This window comes from Pinus tabuliformis, chromosome 9, assembly GCF_031772625.1.
Source record: "Pinus tabuliformis cultivar Carrire ecotype Pingquan chromosome 9, CPIR1, whole genome shotgun sequence".
In the NCBI taxonomy this organism is placed as follows: Eukaryota; Viridiplantae; Streptophyta; class Pinopsida; order Pinales; family Pinaceae; genus Pinus; species Pinus tabuliformis.
Window position 1 is genome coordinate 980,056,878 of NC_142307.1, and position 21,181 is coordinate 980,078,058.

Sequence of the window (21,181 nt, forward strand, 5' to 3'; positions counted from 1 at the left end):
TCCAAGACATTTTGTTCTTTGTCATAAATTATTTCTTCTCTTTTCCCAAGAATGTCAAGAAGGCTTTGCAAAGTATATTGTATTTGAGAAGAGATCCTCGGCCTGCAGTTGATTCTTTCCCTTTGAAGATTGTGAATACCAAAGATTTGCATACCTTTGAGCTTGATCAAGACCTTTCTTCTAAATTTTGTGATGACCATCTTCAGATTGATGAACCTCAAGAGACCAAGACTGATTCTATACCTGCTGTACATACCCCTACACCTTGTAAAATTCCAGATCGGTATAAACCTCTTGTTTTACCTTCTGTTCTCCATGCTTTTCCCAAAAACTATGATCTATACTTGCCGAGGTTTGACGGTGAATGTAAGAATGTCAATGCCGAACAACATGTGCAGAATGTTGAGATTTTTTTAGATCTTTTTGAAGTTGATGATGAAGATGTTAGTATTAGGCTTTTTGCTCTTTCTTTGCAAGCCAAAGTGAAGAGTTGGTTCAAAACCCTGTCTGATGCAAGCATTTCAGATTTCCAGCAGTTTGTCAAAGTTTTTCTCGACAGGTGGATGATTGGGCAGAACCTTTTCTTGATTGTAGAAGAGTATAACCAGTTGAAAAGATTGCCAGGGGAGACAGTACAACAGTTTTCAGCCAGATTTAACCAAGTTTATTATTCGATGTCCGTTGATATAAGACCTTCTCCTAGATCTGCTCTCTTGCACTATCCGGGTGCCTTTGATCCGGAGATGGAGTTTCAGCTGAGCGAAAGGGATATTGCAACACTTCACGAGATGCAAAACAGTGCAGTAAATGTAGAAACTCATCTGTTGATCCGAAGGGCAAGGTTGAAAGAAGAAGAGATGAAAAACATAGATCCGGCCGAATCAACATCTCTAGAGATGAAGCTTGCCATTTTGGTAAGTGCAGTGGAAAAGATGATGGACAAGATCAACACAAGGAATGATTACGATGTTCAAGTTCATGGCTCGCTGATTGAAGAAGAACAAGTTGCTGATCCAAAATATTTTGTTTTTTATCCTAGTTGTCATAGATCTGATAATGATTGTTTTGTAGATCATTGTGAAGAAGAAAGAACTGTTGACATGACCTGCATGCTTGATGATGTCTTTTATACTGATGATTTGCCTCAGTTTGATCAGTATGATGATGATTATGTTCTCCAAACAGAAGCTAATCTTGCAGACAAATCAGCAGCTATTTTGTGGGAGGAAAAAGTTCATTTTCAGCAGCTTGAATACAATGTTTAGCCATCACATATCAGCTATGACATTGACGAGAAAAGTGCAGCAAAGTTTGAAGTAAGTGAAGGATCTTTGCCTTTTTGTTTTGATTCGTTTCATTTCATCAGAGATAACTACCATGCAATCAGAAATCAAATGTCAACAAGTCTTGATTTGAATAATCTTGAGAGCAATGAAAATTTTGTTCAAGACTTCTCATATTCAGATTTGAAACCCCCGAAAGCCATTGATTGTCAAGTTGCAGATGAAGACTTGGAAGTGCACACACATGATTTAATGATTCAAGGTGACTTCGTACCATTCTGTTTTGAATCATTTCAGTTTTTGAAGGGTAGATTGCATAGTAAATCTTCAAATGAACAGCCTATAACAAATCAGCAATCTCTCAGTGTTAATGTTGAGGATGAGACGGATAACAAAATTCTTGAGCAGCCTGTAGCATCAGATTTGCAGCCACCAAATGAAATTGAAGGGTAGATTACAGATGAAGTTGTGGAGGACGAATTACATGATTTGATGAAGCAGGAAGATTCTATACCCTTTTGTTTCGAAGCATTTCAGTTTATAAGGCAGAATCTTCGTAAAATCTCTCAAGAAAAAGTTGAACAGCTAGAAGGATGTCATACATCTTCAATGGATACATTGCAACAGTCTTTTCAGGTTTTTCATGATCCAATCGCTGATGTTTTGGATGAGGTTTGCAGTCAAAATCTATCTCCATTGTCTATATGTGAGTTTGAAACATGTGCTGATATAAATTTGATCCGGCAGCCGGTTTCTTTGTCATTTTTAGCAGAGGTCTCGTCACAAGGCTCAGATCAAAGTTTGCAAAAGAGAAGTAATCCATTGGATGAGCTAAGTTCCAGTGTGCTTGAATTTCAAGATCCTTATGCAGTGTTTTTGGAGGTGGATAGAGAATTCATATCATTCAACGGATCTGTTTCTAAGTTATCATGGGAGTTGTCGTTCAGTAGTTCTCTCTTGTTATTCATAAACGAGCACTTGCAGAGATTTCAAACAACAAACGGAATACTTACTTGGTTGCATTGGTTGTTTCCTTTCACTTGATCAGATGATGAATGAAACTGTTAGAGTAGGTTGTGATGAATAAGCTCCCCTTTGAGCATCTTTTCCAGTTTTTCGGTTTTGTCTAAGTATTGAGTCAGTTTTTAGTTGAGTGAGAGTCAATTTGTGTTGTCAAGTAATCAGTTTTCAGTCATGCCTTTCAACTTGAGTTTTTGACTCCATTGCCCAATGATTGAAAGGCACTGGTCTAGCTCTTACAGAGATCTGCGGTTCTTGGCACCTCCAAGGAGCTACCATCCCCATTGGAGCCAATGTTAGAATCGGTCTAGTAGCCCTCCATCAGCGATCAAAGCTCTTTGCATTTGCATAAGTAGGTGTCTCATCAGTGTCTTGCATTCCATTAGGCATGCCATAACCCTGATGGAGGAGCTGGTGTCTTTATTCCCCTCTTGGCACTGTTGGATCAAGTTGTTTCAGTCATTACACTTTTTCAAGGTTACTTGTCTTGTCTTGAGGTCAAAATTTCTAGGTCTAGGGTTTAGGTCCAGTTTGTCTTCAAGGTCATGTCTCTAAAAGTCAATAAATGCCAGCAGGCCAGAGGGATGATTGTCAAAGTGTTTCTTTAAAAGATTTCATCTTGTACAGCTAATTTTTACCTTGGATTTAAAAACCTTGTTTTTAAAGCCAAGGTCATTTCTCAAAATTTTGTAAAATTTGTAAGACTTCAAAAATTCTTTGAAAGGCAACACGCAACCCTGGCTCCCTTGCCAAGACCCCTCAGAAGCTATCCCTGCAAAAATTATCAAGGAAAAGCATCAAATCAATCAATTTCAGGACAAAAGGAAACCAAAAAAGTCAAGTTTATAAAGTGTCATGGAAAAACATTATAAAGTGGGTTATGACATGAAATTAATTCAAACAAGGCTATAAAAGCCCTAATCTCCCTCCATCAAGCTCCATTGTGCATCCAAGTGATAGAGAAATCAGCTGCAAGAGCGTTTGAGTGAATTCGGTGAGTTTGGGAGGCGCGCGACCCGTCGAGACTGGGGCGCGACCCTTTGAAGGTGCGCGACCCGTTAGGGCACCTCTAGCAGTGTAAAAATTACACAGGCGCGACCCGTTGAGGGCGCGCGACCCGTAGGGCAGTGCGCGCGACCCATCAGGGTTTCCTCCACAGAAAATTACCAGCAAGCTGCCAAACAACCACAAATTGTTCAAGCTTGTCCGGTAGGCCTTCAATCATATAAATTATGGTTTGCTAAAGCTTGAGAAGATCATGATAATATTTTAAGAGCCTTCATTTGCAAGTAAAGACTCCATGTGCTTTTGCTTGAAAATATCAAAGTTGCTAGAGTTTGTTTTGTTGTTTTAAGATATTCTTTTTCATTCCTATTGTTCTTACATTTTCCCACCTCCCATTTCTTACTCCCTTATCACTGTTATTTAATTTCCCTATCAAAAATATTAAGAAATCAAAAATCATACCCTAAACCCTATCTTCCATAACATCCTTGCAAATGAAATTGTATGATGATGTTGATGTCATGATTCCTCTCTTTAACCCCTGTTTCATATATTTTTCCCAATTTCCCTTCCAAGTCTCCCTTCCCTAACATTTCCCTTGTGCTACTTGTCCCCTTGAAACAACATTTCAAAACAGTTAAAACAACAGATTTCAAAGCAGAAGCAGCAGTACATTTCAGCCACTTTGCCCCTGAAACCATGTCAGAAACCGAAACTGACTATGAGCAAAGTGATGACCGTGAGTCAACACCAGAAGTTGAGCCTGCTCCGAAACATGAAGAATCATTATTGGGCACGGATGCACGTGTGCAAGGCGAAGATGAAAGTGCTCCAAAGGCGGTTGGTCAAGGCACAAAAACGAAGAAAAAGGTCCGACCCCCTCCACATCTTGGCCGAGGCTTCCTTGAAGGAGCATGGCACTAAATAGCTCAGCCTCAGCACAAATTCCAAGAAATTTTGAGCATTTTGGGTCATTTTGGTTTTTTCAGGCAAAAAACAAGTTTTGTCCCCTCAACGGGTCTCACCCCCCGCGCGACCCTTTCATTTGGCTACTCCGTTTCGGGAAAACTCAGCATTTCTGGATTTGTCATGAAAAGTTACACATGCTCTCCCATTTCCAAGAGATTTTATGAAGTTTTGGACCTCCAGAAAGTCAAAAAACAAGCAAAAAATGACTTTCTGCCACAGTTTTGACACACAGAAAGCAGTCTTGGAAGATTGCAATTTTGGAGGGGCAAATGACAACCAAATTCAGAAATTCCAGTTGGGTTGGAAAGTAGACTCACAGACCTTTCCAACAAGCCTACTCTTGCCTCATTTGGACACCTGGAAGTGCCCCAAAAGTGCTCTCAAAGGCGCGCGACCCGTCAGGAAATGGCGCGCGACCCACCCATCAAGCAAATTTCTCAAAATTTCAGTGTACAGCTCAGCAAAACGCAGTTTTGACTGTGTTTGATTTTTTGGAATGGATTGTCATCCTCCTTGATGTAAATAATGTAATTTTATGACACTTTTACACTTATGTATCTCTTCTAGAAGATTCATTCATGAAATAGATGAAAATTAAATGAATGAATTGGTTTCCTAGCTTATAGAGGCAAGTTGTTTTGACTGCCTAGTTTTTAGTGCTTAGTTTAAAAGTGGTTGAAACAGCTCCTAGGATAGTGAGCTCGACCCCTAGAGACAGGGAAAGATGTTAGATGATCTATATTATGTACACTCTTGCTCATTTTCATGGTTGGACTCTTGAGGGAGAAGCTCTTATTGTATTATTCACTGTATCTCTGCAATTTTTGGCAAAGGAAGACCAGGGTTTTGCAGTCCTTTTTGGGATTCTTGTGGTCACATGTATTGATGGTGTGTTTCTATTTGTACTTGTAAGTGTGTTATATGAATCATTTCCTTACTTTTCCTTCTGCAAATTAGGCAAATGAAGTGTTAAAGTAGAATTCATGACTGTCATGCTCTGCTTTTAAGTTTGCTTGATATCAATGTTTTCAACTGTTTAAGGGGAATTCAAGGTTATTGCTTGCTCTCCTTAACTCCTCACCAGTCATTCTCATCCATCCATCTTTATCAAAGGCATCAATACTATTTCCTACCTCGCCCCAAAGAACTCCCTACGAAAACTGTGTTCAATCCTCGCACCCGAAATTGCCATTCCCCAATTTTCCACCAAAACTTTAAAAATCCCAAATTAAACCTCTTGATCAGTTTACTAGCCTAAAATCAGTGTTTCCCTATTGGTCATCTCGCCCATTGAAGATCTTTACTGAGATTGATCGGAGAGAGCCCTCTCCTGCCCCGTAGGGCTAGCTACGAGGCTAAGTGGTTTGATGTTGCCTTGAAGTTTACTTTTCTCAGCCTGAGGTGAAATTTTAAGCGCTAACATACTGGCGACCATACTGGGGAGAACAAACTTGTCTGTGTGTTGATGTGTTTGTTTCATAAGTCTTAGACGGAGCCTGAAGTTATGCCAGGTAGCCTTCGAAAGGCTTTTGCTTTGCATAAGCGGAAGTAGATAAACGCTGCTTCAGTCAATCTCCATGAGCTTGTGAATACAGCACTTCATTTGCATTTTACCCCAGTACATGTATCAAGTTCAGATCTGATTGTTGATTGTGGACAACGATCACACACTTGAAAGGCTGAAATCATTCACTTGGCGACTCTAAATTAGTTTCGAGATCAGATCCAAAGACTCCACTGGAGGATGATCCCGACCAGCAAAAACATGAAAGGACAACATGAACAGATCAGGTATTCAAGTTGGAATTTCATCCAAGACATTTTGTTCTTTGTCATAAATTATTTCTTCTCTTTTCCCAAGAATGTCAAGAAGGCTTTGCAAAGTATATTGTATTTGAGAAGAGATCCTCGGCCTGCAGTTGATTCTTTCCCTTTGAAGATTGTGAATACCAAAGATTTGCATACTTTTGAGCTTGATCAAGACCTTTCTTCTAAATTTTGTGACGACCATCTTCAGATTGATGAACCTCAAGAGACCAAGACCGATTCTATACCTGCTGTACATACCCCTACACCTTGTAAAATTCCAGATTGGTATAAACCTCTTGTTTTACCTTCTGTTCTCCATGCTTTTCCCAAAAACTATGATCTATACTTGTCGAGGTTTGACAGTGAATGTAAGAATGTCAATGTCGAACAACATGTGCAGAATGTTGAGATTTTTTTAGATCTTTTTAAAGTTGATGATGAAGATGTTAGTATTAGGCTTTTTGCTCTTTCTTTGCAAGCCAAAGTGAAGAGTTGGTTCAAAACCCTGCCTGATGCAAGCATTTCAGATTTCCAGCAGTTTGTCAAAGTTTTTCTCGACAGGTGGATGATTGGGCAGAACCTTTTCTTGATTGTAGAAGAGTATAACCAGTTGAAAAGATTGCCAGGGGAGACAGTACAACAGTTTTCAGCCAGATTTAACCAAGTTTATTATTCGATGCCAGTTGATATAAGACCTTCTCCTAGATCTGCTCTCTTGCACTATCCGGGTGCCTTTGATCCGGAGATGGAGTTTCAGATGAGCGAAAGGGATATTGCAACACTTCACGAGATGCAAAACAGTGCAGTAAATGTAGAAACTCATCTGTTGATCCGAAGGGCAAGGTTGAAAGAAGAAGAGATGAAAAACATAGATCCGGCCGAATCAACATCTCTAGAGGTGAAGCTTGCCATTTTGGTAAGTGCAGTGGAAAAGATGATGGACAAGATCAACACAAGGAATGATTACGATGTTCAAGTTCATGGCTCGCTGATTGAAGAAGAACAAGTTGCTGATCCAAAATATTTTGTTTTTTATCCTAGTTGTCATAAATCTGATAATGATTGTTTTGTAGATCATTGTGAAGAAGAAAGAACTGTTGACATGACCTGCATGCTTGATGATGTCTTTTATACTGATGATTTGCCTCAGTTTGATCAGTATGATGATGATTATGTTCTCCAAACAGAAGCTAATCTTGCAGACAAATCAGCAGCTATTTTGTGGGAGGAAAAAGTTCATTTTCAGCAGCTTGAATACAATGTTTAGCCATCACATATCAGCTATGACATTGACGAGGAAAGTGCAGCGAAGTTTGAAGTAAGTGAAGGATCTTTGCCTTTTTGTTTTGATTCGTTTCAGTTCATCAGAGATAACTACCATGCAATCAGAAATCAAATGTCAACAAGTCTTGATTTGAATAATCTTGAGAGCAATGAAAATTTTGTTCAAGACTTCTCATATTCAGATTTGAAACCCCCGAAAGCCATTGATTGTCAAGTTGCAGATGAAGACTTGGAAGTGCACACACATGATTTAATGATTCAAGGTGACTTCGTACCATTCTGTTTTGAATCATTTCAGTTTTTGAAGGGTAGATTGCATAGTAAATCTTCAAATGAACAACCTATAACAAATCAGCAATCTCTCAGTGTTAATGTTGAGGATGAGACGGATAACAAAATTCTTGAGCAGCCTGTAGCATCAGATTTGCAGCCACCAAATGAAATTGAAGGGCAGATTACAGATGAAGTTGTGGAGGACGAATTACATGATTTGATGAAGCAGGAAGATTCTATACCCTTTTGTTTCGAAGCATTTCAGTTTATAAGGCAGAATCTTCGTAAAATCTCTCAAGAAAAAGTTGAACAGCTAGAAGGATGTCATACATCTTCAATGGATACATTGCAGCAGTGTTTTCAGGTTTTTCATGATCCAATAGCTGATGTTTTGGATGAGGTTTGCAGTCAAAATCTATCTCCATTGTCTATATGTGAGTTTGAAACATGTGCTGATATAAATTTGATCCGGCAGCCGGTTTCTTTGTCATTTTCAGCAGAGGTCTCGTCACAAGGCTCAGATCAAAGTTTGCAAAAGAGAAGTAATCCATTGGATGAGCTAAGTTCCAGTGTGCTTGAATTTCAAGATCCTTATGCAGTGTTTTTGGAGGTGGATAGAGAATTCATATCATTCAACGGATCTGTTTCTAAGTTATCATGGGAGTTGTCATTCAGTGGTTCTCTCTTGTTATTCATAAGCGAGCACTTGCGGAGATTTCAAACAGCAGACGGAATACTTACTTGGTTGCATTGGTTGTTTCATTTCACTTGATCAGGTGATGAATGAAACTGTTAGAGTAGGTTGTGATGAATAAGCTCCCCTTTGAGCATCTTTTCCAGTTTTTCGGTTTTGTCTAAGTATTGAGTCAGTTTTTAGTTGAGTGGGAGTCAATTTGTGTTGTCAAGTCATCAGTTTTCAGTCATGCCTTTCAACTTGAGTTTTTGACTCCATTGCCCAATGATTGAAAGGCACTGGTCTAGCTCTTACAGAGATCTGCGGTTCTTGGCACCTCTAAGGAGCTACCATCCCCATTGGAGCCAATGTTAGAGTCGGTCTAGTAGCCCTCCATCAGCGATCAAAGCTCTTTGCATTTGCATAAGTAGGTGTCTCATCAGTGTCTTGCATTCCATTAGGCATGCCATAACCCTGATGGAGGAGCTGGTGTCTTTATTCCCCTCTTGGCACTGTTGGATCAAGTTGTTTCAGTCATTACACTTTTTCAAGGTTACTTGTCTTGTCTTGAGGTCAAAATTTCTAGGTCTAGGGTTTAGGTCCAGTTTGTCTTCAAGGTCATGTCTCTAAAAGTCAATAAATGCCCAGCAGGCCAGAGGGATGATTGTCAAAGTGTTTCTTTAAAAGATTTCATCATGTACAGCTAATTTTACCTTGGATTTAAAAACCTTGTTTTTAAAGCCAAGGTCATTTCTCAAAAAATTTTAAAAATTGTAAAACTTCAAAAATTCTTTGAAAGGCAACATGCAACCCTGGCTCCCTTGCCAAGACCCCTCAGAAGCTATCCCTACAAAAATTATCAAGGAAAAGCATCAAATCAATCAATTTCAGGACAAAAGGAAACCAAAAAAGTCAAGTTTATAAAGTGTCATGGAAAAACATTATAAAGTGGGTTATGACATGAAATTAATTCAAACAAGGCTATAAAAGCCCTAATCTCCCTCCATCAAGCTCCATTGTGCATCCAAGTGATAGAGAAATCAGCTGCAAGAGCGTTTGAGTGAATTCGGTGAGTTTGGGAGGCGCGCGACCCGTCGAGACTGGCGCGCAACCCGTTGAAGGCGCGCGACCCGTCGAGACTGGCGCGCAACCCGTTGAAGGCGCGCGACCCGTCAGGGCACCTCCAGCAATGTAAAAATTACACAGGCGCGACCCATTGAGGGCGCGCGACCCATCAGGGTTTCCTCCACAGAAAATTACCAGCGAGCTGCCAAGCGACCACAAATTGTTCAAGCTTGTCCGGTAGGCCTTCAATCATATAAATTATGGTTTGCTAAAGCTTGAGAAGATCATGATAATATTTTAAGAGCCTTCATTTGCAAGTAAAGACTCCATGTGCTTTTGCTTGAAAATATCAAAGTTGCTAGGGTTTGTTTTGCTGTTTTAAGGTATTCCTTTTCATTCCTATTGTTCCTACATTTTCCCACCTCCCATTTCTTACTCCCTTATCACTGTTATTTAATTTCCCTACCAAAAATATTAAGAAATCAAAAATCAAACCCTAAACCCTACCTTCCATAACATCCTTGCAAATGAAATTGTATGATGATGTTGATGTCATGATTCCTCTCTTTAACCCCTGTTTCATATATTTTTCCCAATTTCCCTTCCAAGTCTCCCTTCCCTAACATTTCCCTTGTGCTACTTGTCCCCTTGAAACAACATTTCAAAACAGTTAAAACAGCAGATTTCAAAGCAGAAGCAGCAGTACATTTCAGCCACTTTGCCCCTGAAACCATGTCAGAAACCGAAACCGACTATGAGCAAAGTGATGACCGTGAGTCAACACTAGAAGTTGAGCCTGCTCCGGAACATGAAGAATCATTATTGGGCACGGATGCACGTGTGCAAGGCGAAGATGAAAGTGCTCCAAAGGCGGTTGGCCAAGGCACAAAAACGAAGAAAAAGGTCCGACCCCCTCCACATCTTGGCTGAGGCTTCCTTGAAGGAGCATGGCACTAAATAGATCAGCCCCAGCACAAATTCCAAGAAATTTTGAGCATTTTGGGTCATTTTGGTTTTTTCAGGCAAAAAACAGGTTTTGTCCCCTCAACGGGTCTCACCCCCCGCGCAACCCTTTCATTTGGCTACTCCGTTCGGGGAAAACTCAGCATTTCTGGATTTGTCATGAAAAGTTACACATGCTCACCCATTGCCAAGAGATTTTATGAAGTTTTGGGCCTCCAGAAAGTCAAAAAACAAGCAAAAAATGACTTTCTGCCACATTTTTGACACACAGAAAGCAGTCTTGGGAGATTGCAATTTTGGAGGGGCAAATGACAACCAAATTCAGAAATTCCAATTGGGTTGGAAAGTAGACTCATAGACCTTTCCAACAAGCCTACTCTTGCCTCATTTGGACACCTGGAAGTGCCCCAAAAGTGCTCTCAAAGGCGCGCGACCCGTCAGGAAATGGCGCGCGACCCACCCATCAAGCAAATTTCTCAAAATTTCAGTGTACAGCTCAGCAAAACGCAGTTTTGACTATGTTTGATTTTTTGGAATGGATTGTCATCCTCCTTGATGTAAATAATGTAATTTTATGACACTTTTACACTTATGTATCTCTTCTAGAAGATTCATTCATGAAATAGGTGAAAATTAAATGAATGAATTGGTTTCCTAGCTTATAGAGGCAAGTTGTTTTCACTGCCTAGTTTTTAGTGCTTAGTTTAGAAGTGGTTGAAACAGCTCCTAGGATAGTGAGCTCGACCCCTAGAGGCAGGGAAAGATGTTAGATGATCTATATTATGTACACTCTTGCTCATTTTCATGGTTGGACTCTTGAGGGAGAAGCTCTTATTGTATTATTCACTGTATCTCTGCAATTTTTGGCAAAGGAAGACCAGGGTTTTGCAGTCCTTTTTGGGATTCTTGTGGTCACATGTATTGATGGTGTGTTTCTATATGTACTTGTAAGTGTGTTATGTGAATCATTTCCTTACTTTTCCTTCTGCAAATTAGGCAAATGAAGTGTTAAAGTAGAATTCATGACTGTCATGCTCTGCTTTTAAGTTTGCTTGATATCAATGTTTTCAACTGTTTAAGGGGAATTCAAGGTTATTGCTTGCTCTCCTTAACTCCTCACCAGTCATTCTCATCCATCCATCTCTATCAAAGGCATCAATACTGTTTCCTACCTCGTCCCAAAGAACTCCCTGTGAAAACTGTGTCCAATCCCCGTACCTGAAATTGCCATTCCCCAATTTTCCACCAAAACTTTAAAAATCCCAAATTAAACCTGTTGATCAGTTTACTAGCCTAAAATCAGTGTTTCCCTATTGGTCATCTCGCCCATTGAAGATCTTTACTGAGATTGACCGGAGAGAGCCCTCTCCTGCCCCGTAGGGCTAGCTACGAGGCTAAGTGGTTTGATGTTGCCTTGAAGTTTACCTTTCTCAACCTGAGGTGAAATTTCAAGCGCTAACAGCACATCAGTTAGAGGCTTGCGTCTAACACATGTGGGTCTTTTTGGCATGCATTCACATTGAGCTAGTGGGTTGGCTTGTAACCCAATGATTATTTTATGTTTACTCATTATCAAACTTGTTTAGGGGCTTCATAGGCTAAAATTAGGTGAGGTAGACCTCATATAAATAAAGGTCCCCTCACTCATACATATCATCATCACTTGTAGACTATTTCAGCCTCTTAGAAGATTTCAGCGTAGCTCTTGTACCTCGCTACTCTTGTGGAGATGTGATCTTTGTGGATATTCTGCTAATGGAGACTAGTCCTTGGTTTGGAGATGTCATTTTGGGGTAATGAAGGATTTTTCATTGATATCTTCTGACTACTTTTATTATTAAATACCTTTTATAGTTAGTGTATGCAATGCATTTTGCTAAGGTTTCCATGGTCCATGTCTAAATGCATATCTTTATATGAAATTTTTGGTGAAATGTTGCATGATTTAATTAAGAATCTTGAACATCCCTTGAGAACCTCCTAGAGAACTTTTTTCTTTCTTTTATCCCTCTATTGAATGATAGCTAAGGTTTTAAAAGTGAAAACTTAGTCTTTCCCCCCTTGCTCCTTTCAAGTGTTTGATATTTCCATAGCAATTTTCCCTTAGACTCCATCACCCAAGAAGTTAGCAAGAACTAGCATCCATATTGATGGTCAAAAATAAAAAGAAACTTCAAAATCTTTTCTTTTTCTTCTCTTCCTAAAATTTTGACCTTGAAATTTTGTCCCTAAATTTTTTGTCCCCTAGAATTTCAGCCCTAAATTCTCAGACCTTCAAGGCAAGTTGTTAGGCTTAGGGTTTCAAGTAGAATTCAACTAGGGTTGGATGTTGAATTGATTTGAAGTCATTTCACCTTGTTGAGCCTTAAAACATCAAAATCTAGCAATTTGCATGGTTGAAATTGCTTCCCTAGGGCTAACATCAGCAACCCTAGCAACTCTAGGGCTAGAAAAACCCTAATTTTGCACTAAGGCATCAACTTAGGGTCACTTGAAGGCTTTTGGCTCCTATTGTTGATTATATCCTTATAACGAACCTTCTCTCCTTGTATGCCTAGTTGTGCTACTTTTGAATCATAATATCAAAAAAACCCTAGGCTACAAGTTCCTTATAGGCTACTTCCTACGTATCTTATTTCTTGTTTACTAAAATTGAGCCTTGTTCTTAGCTTGAGTAAGTCTATTGAATTGTCATCTTTGAACCCTAGACCAAGAATATCCTTTAGGCGACCTAAACTGGGAAGCCTCCCATGTGCTGAAATTCCACTAAAGAGCAGGAGCTGGATTGCTGAGATGACAGTGGCGTCCACCTCGTTGTGTCTTGATCTGGTTCTTGTCTTGTGAGGCCTCTCACAAGCCCTGCTACATTTTGAGGCAACACTAACCACTCTTGGTAGCATTGATAACCACATTGCTTGTTTGTTCTTCCATACTCGATAACTCAACCAACTACAATTAACCATGCTTGGCTAACTCTCTACCAGTTCTATAATGGCTGCACTGTAAACTTCTCTTTCTCTATTGGCTGCCACTCCATGTCCTCCTCTACTGTTTAAATAGAACATTTCTAAAACATTTGCCTCAGAATTCTGTTACAAAATCATTTAATGCCCGGTTTGGCTTTTACAATGAGAATGACAACATTAAGGAAGCTTCACCTCCTCCATGCATCCATGTGCATCCGTCATAAATGTCATACTTCCTGTTTCTTTTCGATATGGAAGTTTTCTGTCAGCAATTCCATTCCTTTGGTGGATTCATTTTTTTGGGTTTGCAATTCTCTAACATCTAGATCTGGGATTCCTCCTTTGAGGATGGCCCAGGTCAGCAAGTGATATGGATGAGCTAGCCTTCATACCTCCTCCAAACAAGAAAAGGTCATAGAATAACTTGAAATTGGGTAATTAATATATTATACCCCTTCCTATTGTTACTGTTTGGAGCTTTGATGAACAGATTTGAAGAACGTCTTTGTTTGCATAAGCCAAAAAAACCCTTGACATAATCAAATCCCATTTTATCACCATGTTGAATTGGAAAAGGAGGCATTAAAGAACCCTTATAAAGGGGTGCCCTAATGGAGGTTTTCTCAAGGGTGGAAACATAGAAATAGTGGGAGGTTCATGGCCAAAGGGTGTGAACGAAGTGTGCAGAAATTCAGTGGTTGCGTTCAAGATCTAGCTGAAGCAAAGGAAGTTTAAGGGCATATTGTGTGTGATGTTCATGATCTTTATATTTAATGGCTGAATTTGACTGCTGAAGGTAGATTTATAAATCTGCTGTAAACATATTTTATAGAAGTGCATTCCTGCTCCAAGAAGGAATAAGGTTGAGGTGAAATCCTCCTCATGACTTGCTGTTTATCATTGTTCAACGTTTGGTTTGCTGCTGTCGTTTCTATATTCTGATAAGCTACTACTGCCTTTTTATTGATCATGGTTGTACATTTTTACTGTTGATTTGTAAGTGTGAGAGAGGTGCACCTTAGAAGGCCCCCTTTTTAATTTCTGCATATTAAAGAAGTCCATGTGATTGATTAGAGCATGTTAATAAAAACCTAATTATGCCTTCATGCATTACTATTTTAGCCCTATTGATTTTGATGTGTATTTCATTGCCCAACTGGGTTGTCACCGCCCTATTTTTTCACCCATTTCTTTCAAAGAAAACCTTAAATCTCTCCCAGGGTTTCCCTCCTTGTTCTGGAAAAGAACAAGCCCAAAATGAGAGGAAGCGTTGCTAAGGTGGCATTGTGCAACTTTCCTAAGTTGCCCCTGGGGTTGCACTTGTTTTCAGGACTTCATATCATTGAAGTGCAGGTTTGGGAAGTAACATCTAGGAAGAGAGGAACCAGACCTGAAAATCATACAAAGGAACTCCATAACCAGAAATTATGAACTGGGTTCTCTTCATTTTGATCTTGTCTCTTTGTGGCGAACATTGCCAAATCTTTTATTCATATTGATGATGCTCACCTCCCAAGCCAGGGGGAGGATGTCAGTGCCTAATAAGCATGGAGATATGTTTGAGCCCTGGACCAAATCAAATTGATCTTGATTTCTTAGTATAGTATTTGTAAGGTTGTGGTTTTTAGGCAACTTTTTTTGCCTGAAGTGCTGTACATTTTATTGCTTCTAGTTAATTTTCATGTCTAGTTTCTCTGGAAGGAAATATTTAATGAGCATCAAGCAGTCATGATTGTTTAGAATTTGCATGCTTTCAAATATAGCCAGAAAGTTGTTCACAATAAGCTGCTTTGTTTGTTTGGTGTTTTAGGTACCACGAGAGTGCATATTCTGGAGTTTCAACATAAAATATGGGAATCCAGTAGAAACTCAACATGTTATAGGCTCGACGGACTTGGGGATGCTACCTTATAAGCATACTTATAGAGGTGGTCTTGAGCAACTGAAGGGTGGTGCAGCATCCAGTGTTTATTCGGATCCACTGAGGAACATTTCCATGCAGCCAGCCCCAGGTGGCATAAGAATTCCTCTTTACCGTGCAGCCCATAGTCGAGCAGGAGACAAAGGAAATGATTTGAACTTCTCTATCATACCGCATTTCCCTGCAGACATTGAAAGGTTGAAGGTGGTCATAACACCAGAATGGGTCACCAATGTGACCAAGGCTCTCATTGGCCCCGCAAGTGCTCTTACAATTCTACAGCATGCTCAAGGCCTGCATTTCAATCAGGCAAAAGCATTCAAGTATAATGATGATGAACAACAGTTAGTGGTAGAAATCTATGAAGCTGCAGGTGTTCACTCTCTGAACGTTGTGGTGAGGAATGTTTTAGATGGAGGTGTGAATTGTTCGAGAAGGATTGACCGACACGGAAAGACAACCTCAGACTTAATCCTTTGTCAAGAAATTGTGTTACCATCATGACTGTGAAAGACAGCTAAACCTAAATTCAATACTTTCTGGAGCATATCTGTGCCCAAAATGATCATCACCACTTTAGGGAAAATGCCAAAGTCAATGGAAAGTGAGTACCTCACAGAAGATCCCATGTTTGGTCTCATGGTGTGAAACCATATATACAGGCAGACAGATATAGGCTCAAAGGATATGGAAGACCGATATCATTACTTCTTTTTACCAAGGGGGGAGTGACCCTTCCATATTATGATGAAACGTCTTTGTTAGATTCATTGCTATGAGGTGTTCCACACTATGGTAAGCGTAATGATACTTACAGGCCGTGCTATCTTCCATAATTCATATCTTGTGCTTCTACCGAACACGAACCACTTTTACCTCAAATTTCCAAAATATTCTATCACGATAGCTGTATAGAGTTTCAGATTTTAATGCATGGAGTTTAGCATTATAGTTATGGTTGCAGAGAGATTAGGATGAAATTAAAAGTATTCATCTCCTCGAAGAAAGTCAAACCTCAAATACTTAAATTGCAATGAATTAATATGTTTGCAAGGGTTGTCTTTAACTGGAGTATTTCAAATAATGCTTTTAGAAATTAAATTTAATAAATCTAACCCTATTTCAAAGCTTCTAATATTATAAATTAGTTTTATGAACACGGTAGGTAGTTGGAACACGAATACTTGTAAATCGATTTATCGATTTCAAACATCAAAATTTTAGAAAACTTTATAAATGTTTTAAAACAAACTTATAAAATGTTAATTTTCAACAATAACACGAAAATAGCAAAGGTTAACCATTTTATTCTATGAGGGTTGTTTTATTGTTGAGAAATTAAAATAGTAGATAACAAAAATCTATTTTCAAACAAAGTGGCTAAAATAGAAATCAATTGAAAAGAGTTACTCATGATTTAAAAATAGCTTATAGGATTCTTAACTAATGGCTTAATATCAAAAGAATCTAATGTGAGAATCCTTGAAATGGTTGAATGGTTATCCTTTATACATTATATCCAAATAGATGAATTCATAGAAGGCCTCAACCAATGGACATTTGAATTACTTTCAAGTGTGGGAACCTCATAGTTTATCCACATCCAATAAAGACATTATTTGATCTAGCTTATAATGTTAACCTCCAATTTATCATATAATTTACCCACTGCTTGAAGGATATGTTTATTTGGTAGATCTTTCTTCTTTTTTCTCTTCTTTTTTTTGGTCTGTCAACATACAATAACAGTGTATATGTTTGTGCATACTAAGCATGAAGTGATGACATGTCAAATAGTATATCTCTTGGATTTGGACGAACAGTAGAGTGAGAAGGAGATGCAAGATTCGCACCTAAACGTTGGAATCCCACTTAATGGAATAGATCTACTTCCTTTTCAGATCTGGTTGCTTATAATAAGACTAATCAAGGCTAATCAAATAACAATAATTATTATTATCCAATTTTAAGGTCAAGGCCAAGCCAGACACCAAATTGGTGTATGAGACCCCCTTGTTTGTGGGACAAGGGACCCACCTCTAGGGTGGAATTTGACTGCTAAGTCTATGAAGGCATACATACTCTAACCCCTTTGGTTTTGAACCTGTGATCTCTTAGGAGGAAACACATGATCTGAATCATTAGGCCCACTCAAGCTGTATAAACCATCTGCAAAACCTTGTCAAATGTTACCACCATACAATGGAATATAGAGGACCATTTAAACATTTTAATAATGTGGGATCTTAAAGTCTCATGCAAGTTTCTTAAGTTGTTGGAGGTATTCAAGGCTGCAATGATGAATAGTATGGAAGAAGTATTCATGCTAGAGCATTCCTTCAAAGTAGCGATGGATTAAAAACAAACAACATTTCTATGCTTCTAGTGAAATTGGTTGATGCATTAAGACGAGGCTTAAGGAAAATATTGCTAACACTTTCCATAATTGTACCATGAAATCTATGATAGCAAATCATTGTTCGAAAACCACCTAGCCAAAAATCCTATAAAAATGAAAAATAATCTCCTAGGATTCTCCGGGAAGTAGTACTCGTGCCAAAACACAATATTATTCTAATAGGATTTTTAGAAACGCAATAAGAATTTAAAAGAACCAAAACAAACTTAAAAATTGAAGGTTACTACACAATCATAAAATGCAAAATAATTGCAAACTTAGTTAATAATGACATTTGAAATCATCTACTCAATTAAGAATAACCTTATTAATGTCATCCAATTCCCACCATGTTAACACCGAGTGCTCTCTTCATCATCCAATACACACCTATTGCTTTCCTTGCCCTCAATTTTCTTATTATCCCTTATTCATGACTTCTTTTTAAAAATATTTATTTTTAATTCCTTTCAAATTTTGTTGTGCCCACATTAATAATTTCCCCTTTTCTCTTTTAAATTATTTTTCTTCTTTTTATTTTGATTTTATAATCTCTTATCCATTTGGCCCTACTTTCTTATATTTACATAAACACGTCTTGCCCTTATTTTCTAAGATTTGTTATTTCACTATTTTTTAAAGTTAATTTCTCCTTATTTCAATACATGAAATTTAGTATTGGAGAATGCATTCTATAGAGATGGTATCTTTTTGTACTTATTCCATTTTAAAATATATTTATACCCAAAAAAATAAACAAGTGAGGAAAAAATTATGTGACATGTTATGATGACATATTTATCTAACCACAATTCCATGGTGAATGAGTAAATGCATTGGTTTTTTTAAGGAATGCGACGTTCAAATCTATTTTCTATACAGTAAAATGGCTTAGTATCTTATAAAATGGAATTGGAATTGGAGTGAAATTGGTAACTATGGAATTGGAATTGAAGTGAAATTAGTAACTTTTCCTAGATTAATCAAAAGCAAAATTATTAATTAACAAGAAAATTGTGCTAAAAGCCTATAAGATCTTATATCATTGGTGTTGACTATTCTTAAAGATAGAATAAATAAAGTGTCCAAAGGGATTACCTTTATCTATGTGTCAATCCTAATATTTTGCATTCAAATTTTTGGTTTCGGTTGATTCATCAAGATGTCAAACATTGGAATTGGCACCTCCAAAAATCATGTTCCTTTCCATACTTTATAGATTCCATCATGAAGATAGGTTAATGTTAGTGGGCTTCTAGCTCCTTACATTAATTTGAAATTATTTTATATATTTGTTGTTCTTTCTTGCTTTTAAATTTTCTCTAAAGCTTTTATCACATGAAAATGATAATAAGATTCATGAATTACTCAGTGAAAGCTTATTATGTAATAATGAACTATACTTTAATATGCATTAATATTTACATATATAAAATGCAAGTTAATGAAAACAATGATATACATAAATACAATTCACAAATAAAGATGTTGAAATCAATGCACAATAAACTATGCTTTAATCCACTCCTTTGCTCTCTTTATCTCTCTCCTCTCTTTTAGTGTGCACCCACACATATAAAACAACCCTACTTCCTAAAAGGGTGTTGCTTGCTTGGTTAAATTTCCCCTGCAACGCTCCACCCTGCCCTCCGCACCCCCGCCTTCATGTGTGTGTGTGTGTGTGTGAGAGAGAGAGAGAGAGAGGGAGAAAACCCTCCCTCCCAAGGGGGTGTTATTTTCTTAGTTAAGTTGCTCCATGCCCTTACACCACCCTAACCTCACCCATTTTCTAAAAATTCAAGCAACTTATTTCAATCTAACAAATTTCAAAGAAGGGTATAAAGATTTAACTAGCAATGTCATTCTATTATTAAATAATATCATCATTACAATAAAACAACATCATCAATAGTAACTATAACAAAGTGGAAAAGTACATTTAATCCCTTGCATCAACAAATTATAGCCATTGGTCCAAATTAGAACTTTGTAACCATTAAGCAAGCAAGAAATTGCATGCAAATGTTAATTTTCCACCCAACCAATGCAATGACTTGAACCAAGTCCTACACTCTAAGCAACGATTAAACTCAATGAAGTGACAGATAGGAACAAGGCATTAGAGAAATTTTGATGTCTAAAATGGGCCTCCTAAGGAATATTATAAAATAATAATGGAAATAATAAAATAAGATTTGATTACATCATCAAATTTTAGAGGGAAAAAAAGAAAAAACTATTTTTCAACTTATCTCCTTATGGTTTTACTCAAATTTCGAGCGAGAACACTCATTGGATGCAGAATTCAGTTCCACGTCCAAGGAGTACCCATGTTGCATACTTTCGATGCACTCTGCTACATGAAAAATTAGAAATTTATGAAAAAATGTGATTGCAATCACAATTTCCATGTATTTCTCATTTTTCGTGTAGTGGAGTCCATAAGAAGTATGCAACATGGGTACGCCTTTGATGAGAAAGTGAATTTTGCATCCAATGAGTGCTCCCGCTCAACATTTGAGTAAAACTGTAGGGAGATGAGTTGAAAATACTAGTTGAAAAAAATAATAATAAAAAATAAAAAATAAATAAAAAGTAAAAAAATTAATCTTTTTACTTTTTTACTCCAAAAATGGTGAACCATCCCCCATGATTGACATCATCATCTTGAATCCTATTAGTTCTTATAAACTTGATTTTGGATGTAAACTTTTGTTTTCAGACCCATTTTTTACCTCGAAATTTCTCTAGTGAACACTCACCTCAAAAAATATTAATTAAGCATCTAGTTGATCAACCAAGGTTTTGTGGAGAGAATCATAGACTTACGACACCCCCAAAACCTCTCTAGTTTATGGTGTGTAGAGATCTTACTACCAACCAAGCCCCAAATGAATTCCACTTATTAGGCAAGTATCACACTCAGTGGTGTTGTCCCTCTATAATGATCTTACTACTTCCCTATCCCTTAATGAGTACCATTGGTTTGGAAAATACAATTCTTGGTAATAGCGGCCCAAGGGCCAAAAACTAAAATATAGCCAAATACAATGAGTATTAGTACCCCTAGTTAGGAAAGTATGCACCAACATTATTAATCCACCTAGACTAGGCTTAGAGCAGCTATAAAACTACTTTCCTAATAGGTGAGAATTAGAAAACAAACTACTCTTCAACACAAAATTCTCAATCATCTTCCTCCTTTGTCCAACCCCCACATACAAGGTTGCATTGTTTTTTCTAACCTCCCTAAGGTGTAGTAAATTTTCGCCCATGAATGTCATTTATCTTTCTCAATCCATACCAAATTGATCTTAGGTGGAATTTGGTTTAGGGCTAGTTTTACACATGCCAAAATGTGGGTAAATGGTAATTTATGTCTTACCTCAATGCAACATTTTATTGAGGTTAAATTGGGAAGGAATCTTTCAAGTATTTTCCCTTCCCTGGGCTCCATAGGCTCTATGATTAGGTGATCCCCCTCATTGAACATGAACCTCTTTCCCTTTGATGCAATACCCAACCTATACATCAATGTCATAATTTGAAAAA

General features: G+C 37.9%; 1 protein-coding gene across 6 annotated transcripts in view; it reads left to right on the forward strand.

The window, feature by feature from the left end:
• The window catches only part of LOC149152008 (propionyl-CoA carboxylase), a 522,038-nt gene extending 505,856 nt beyond the window's left edge, over positions 1 to 16,182 (forward strand). For 5 of the 6 annotated variants that reach the window (XM_089439612.1, XM_089439611.1, XM_089439613.1 and 2 more), the window contains one exon: positions 15,121 to 16,182. In XM_089439612.1, the coding sequence (XP_089295738.1) occupies positions 15,121 to 15,735 (615 nt within the window). In that variant the 3' untranslated portion in view covers positions 15,736 to 16,182. The remainder of the gene's footprint in view (positions 1 to 15,120) is intronic. The other variant, XM_089439615.1, reaches the window with a different exon arrangement.
• The last annotated feature ends 4,999 nt before the right edge of the window (positions 16,183 to 21,181 follow it).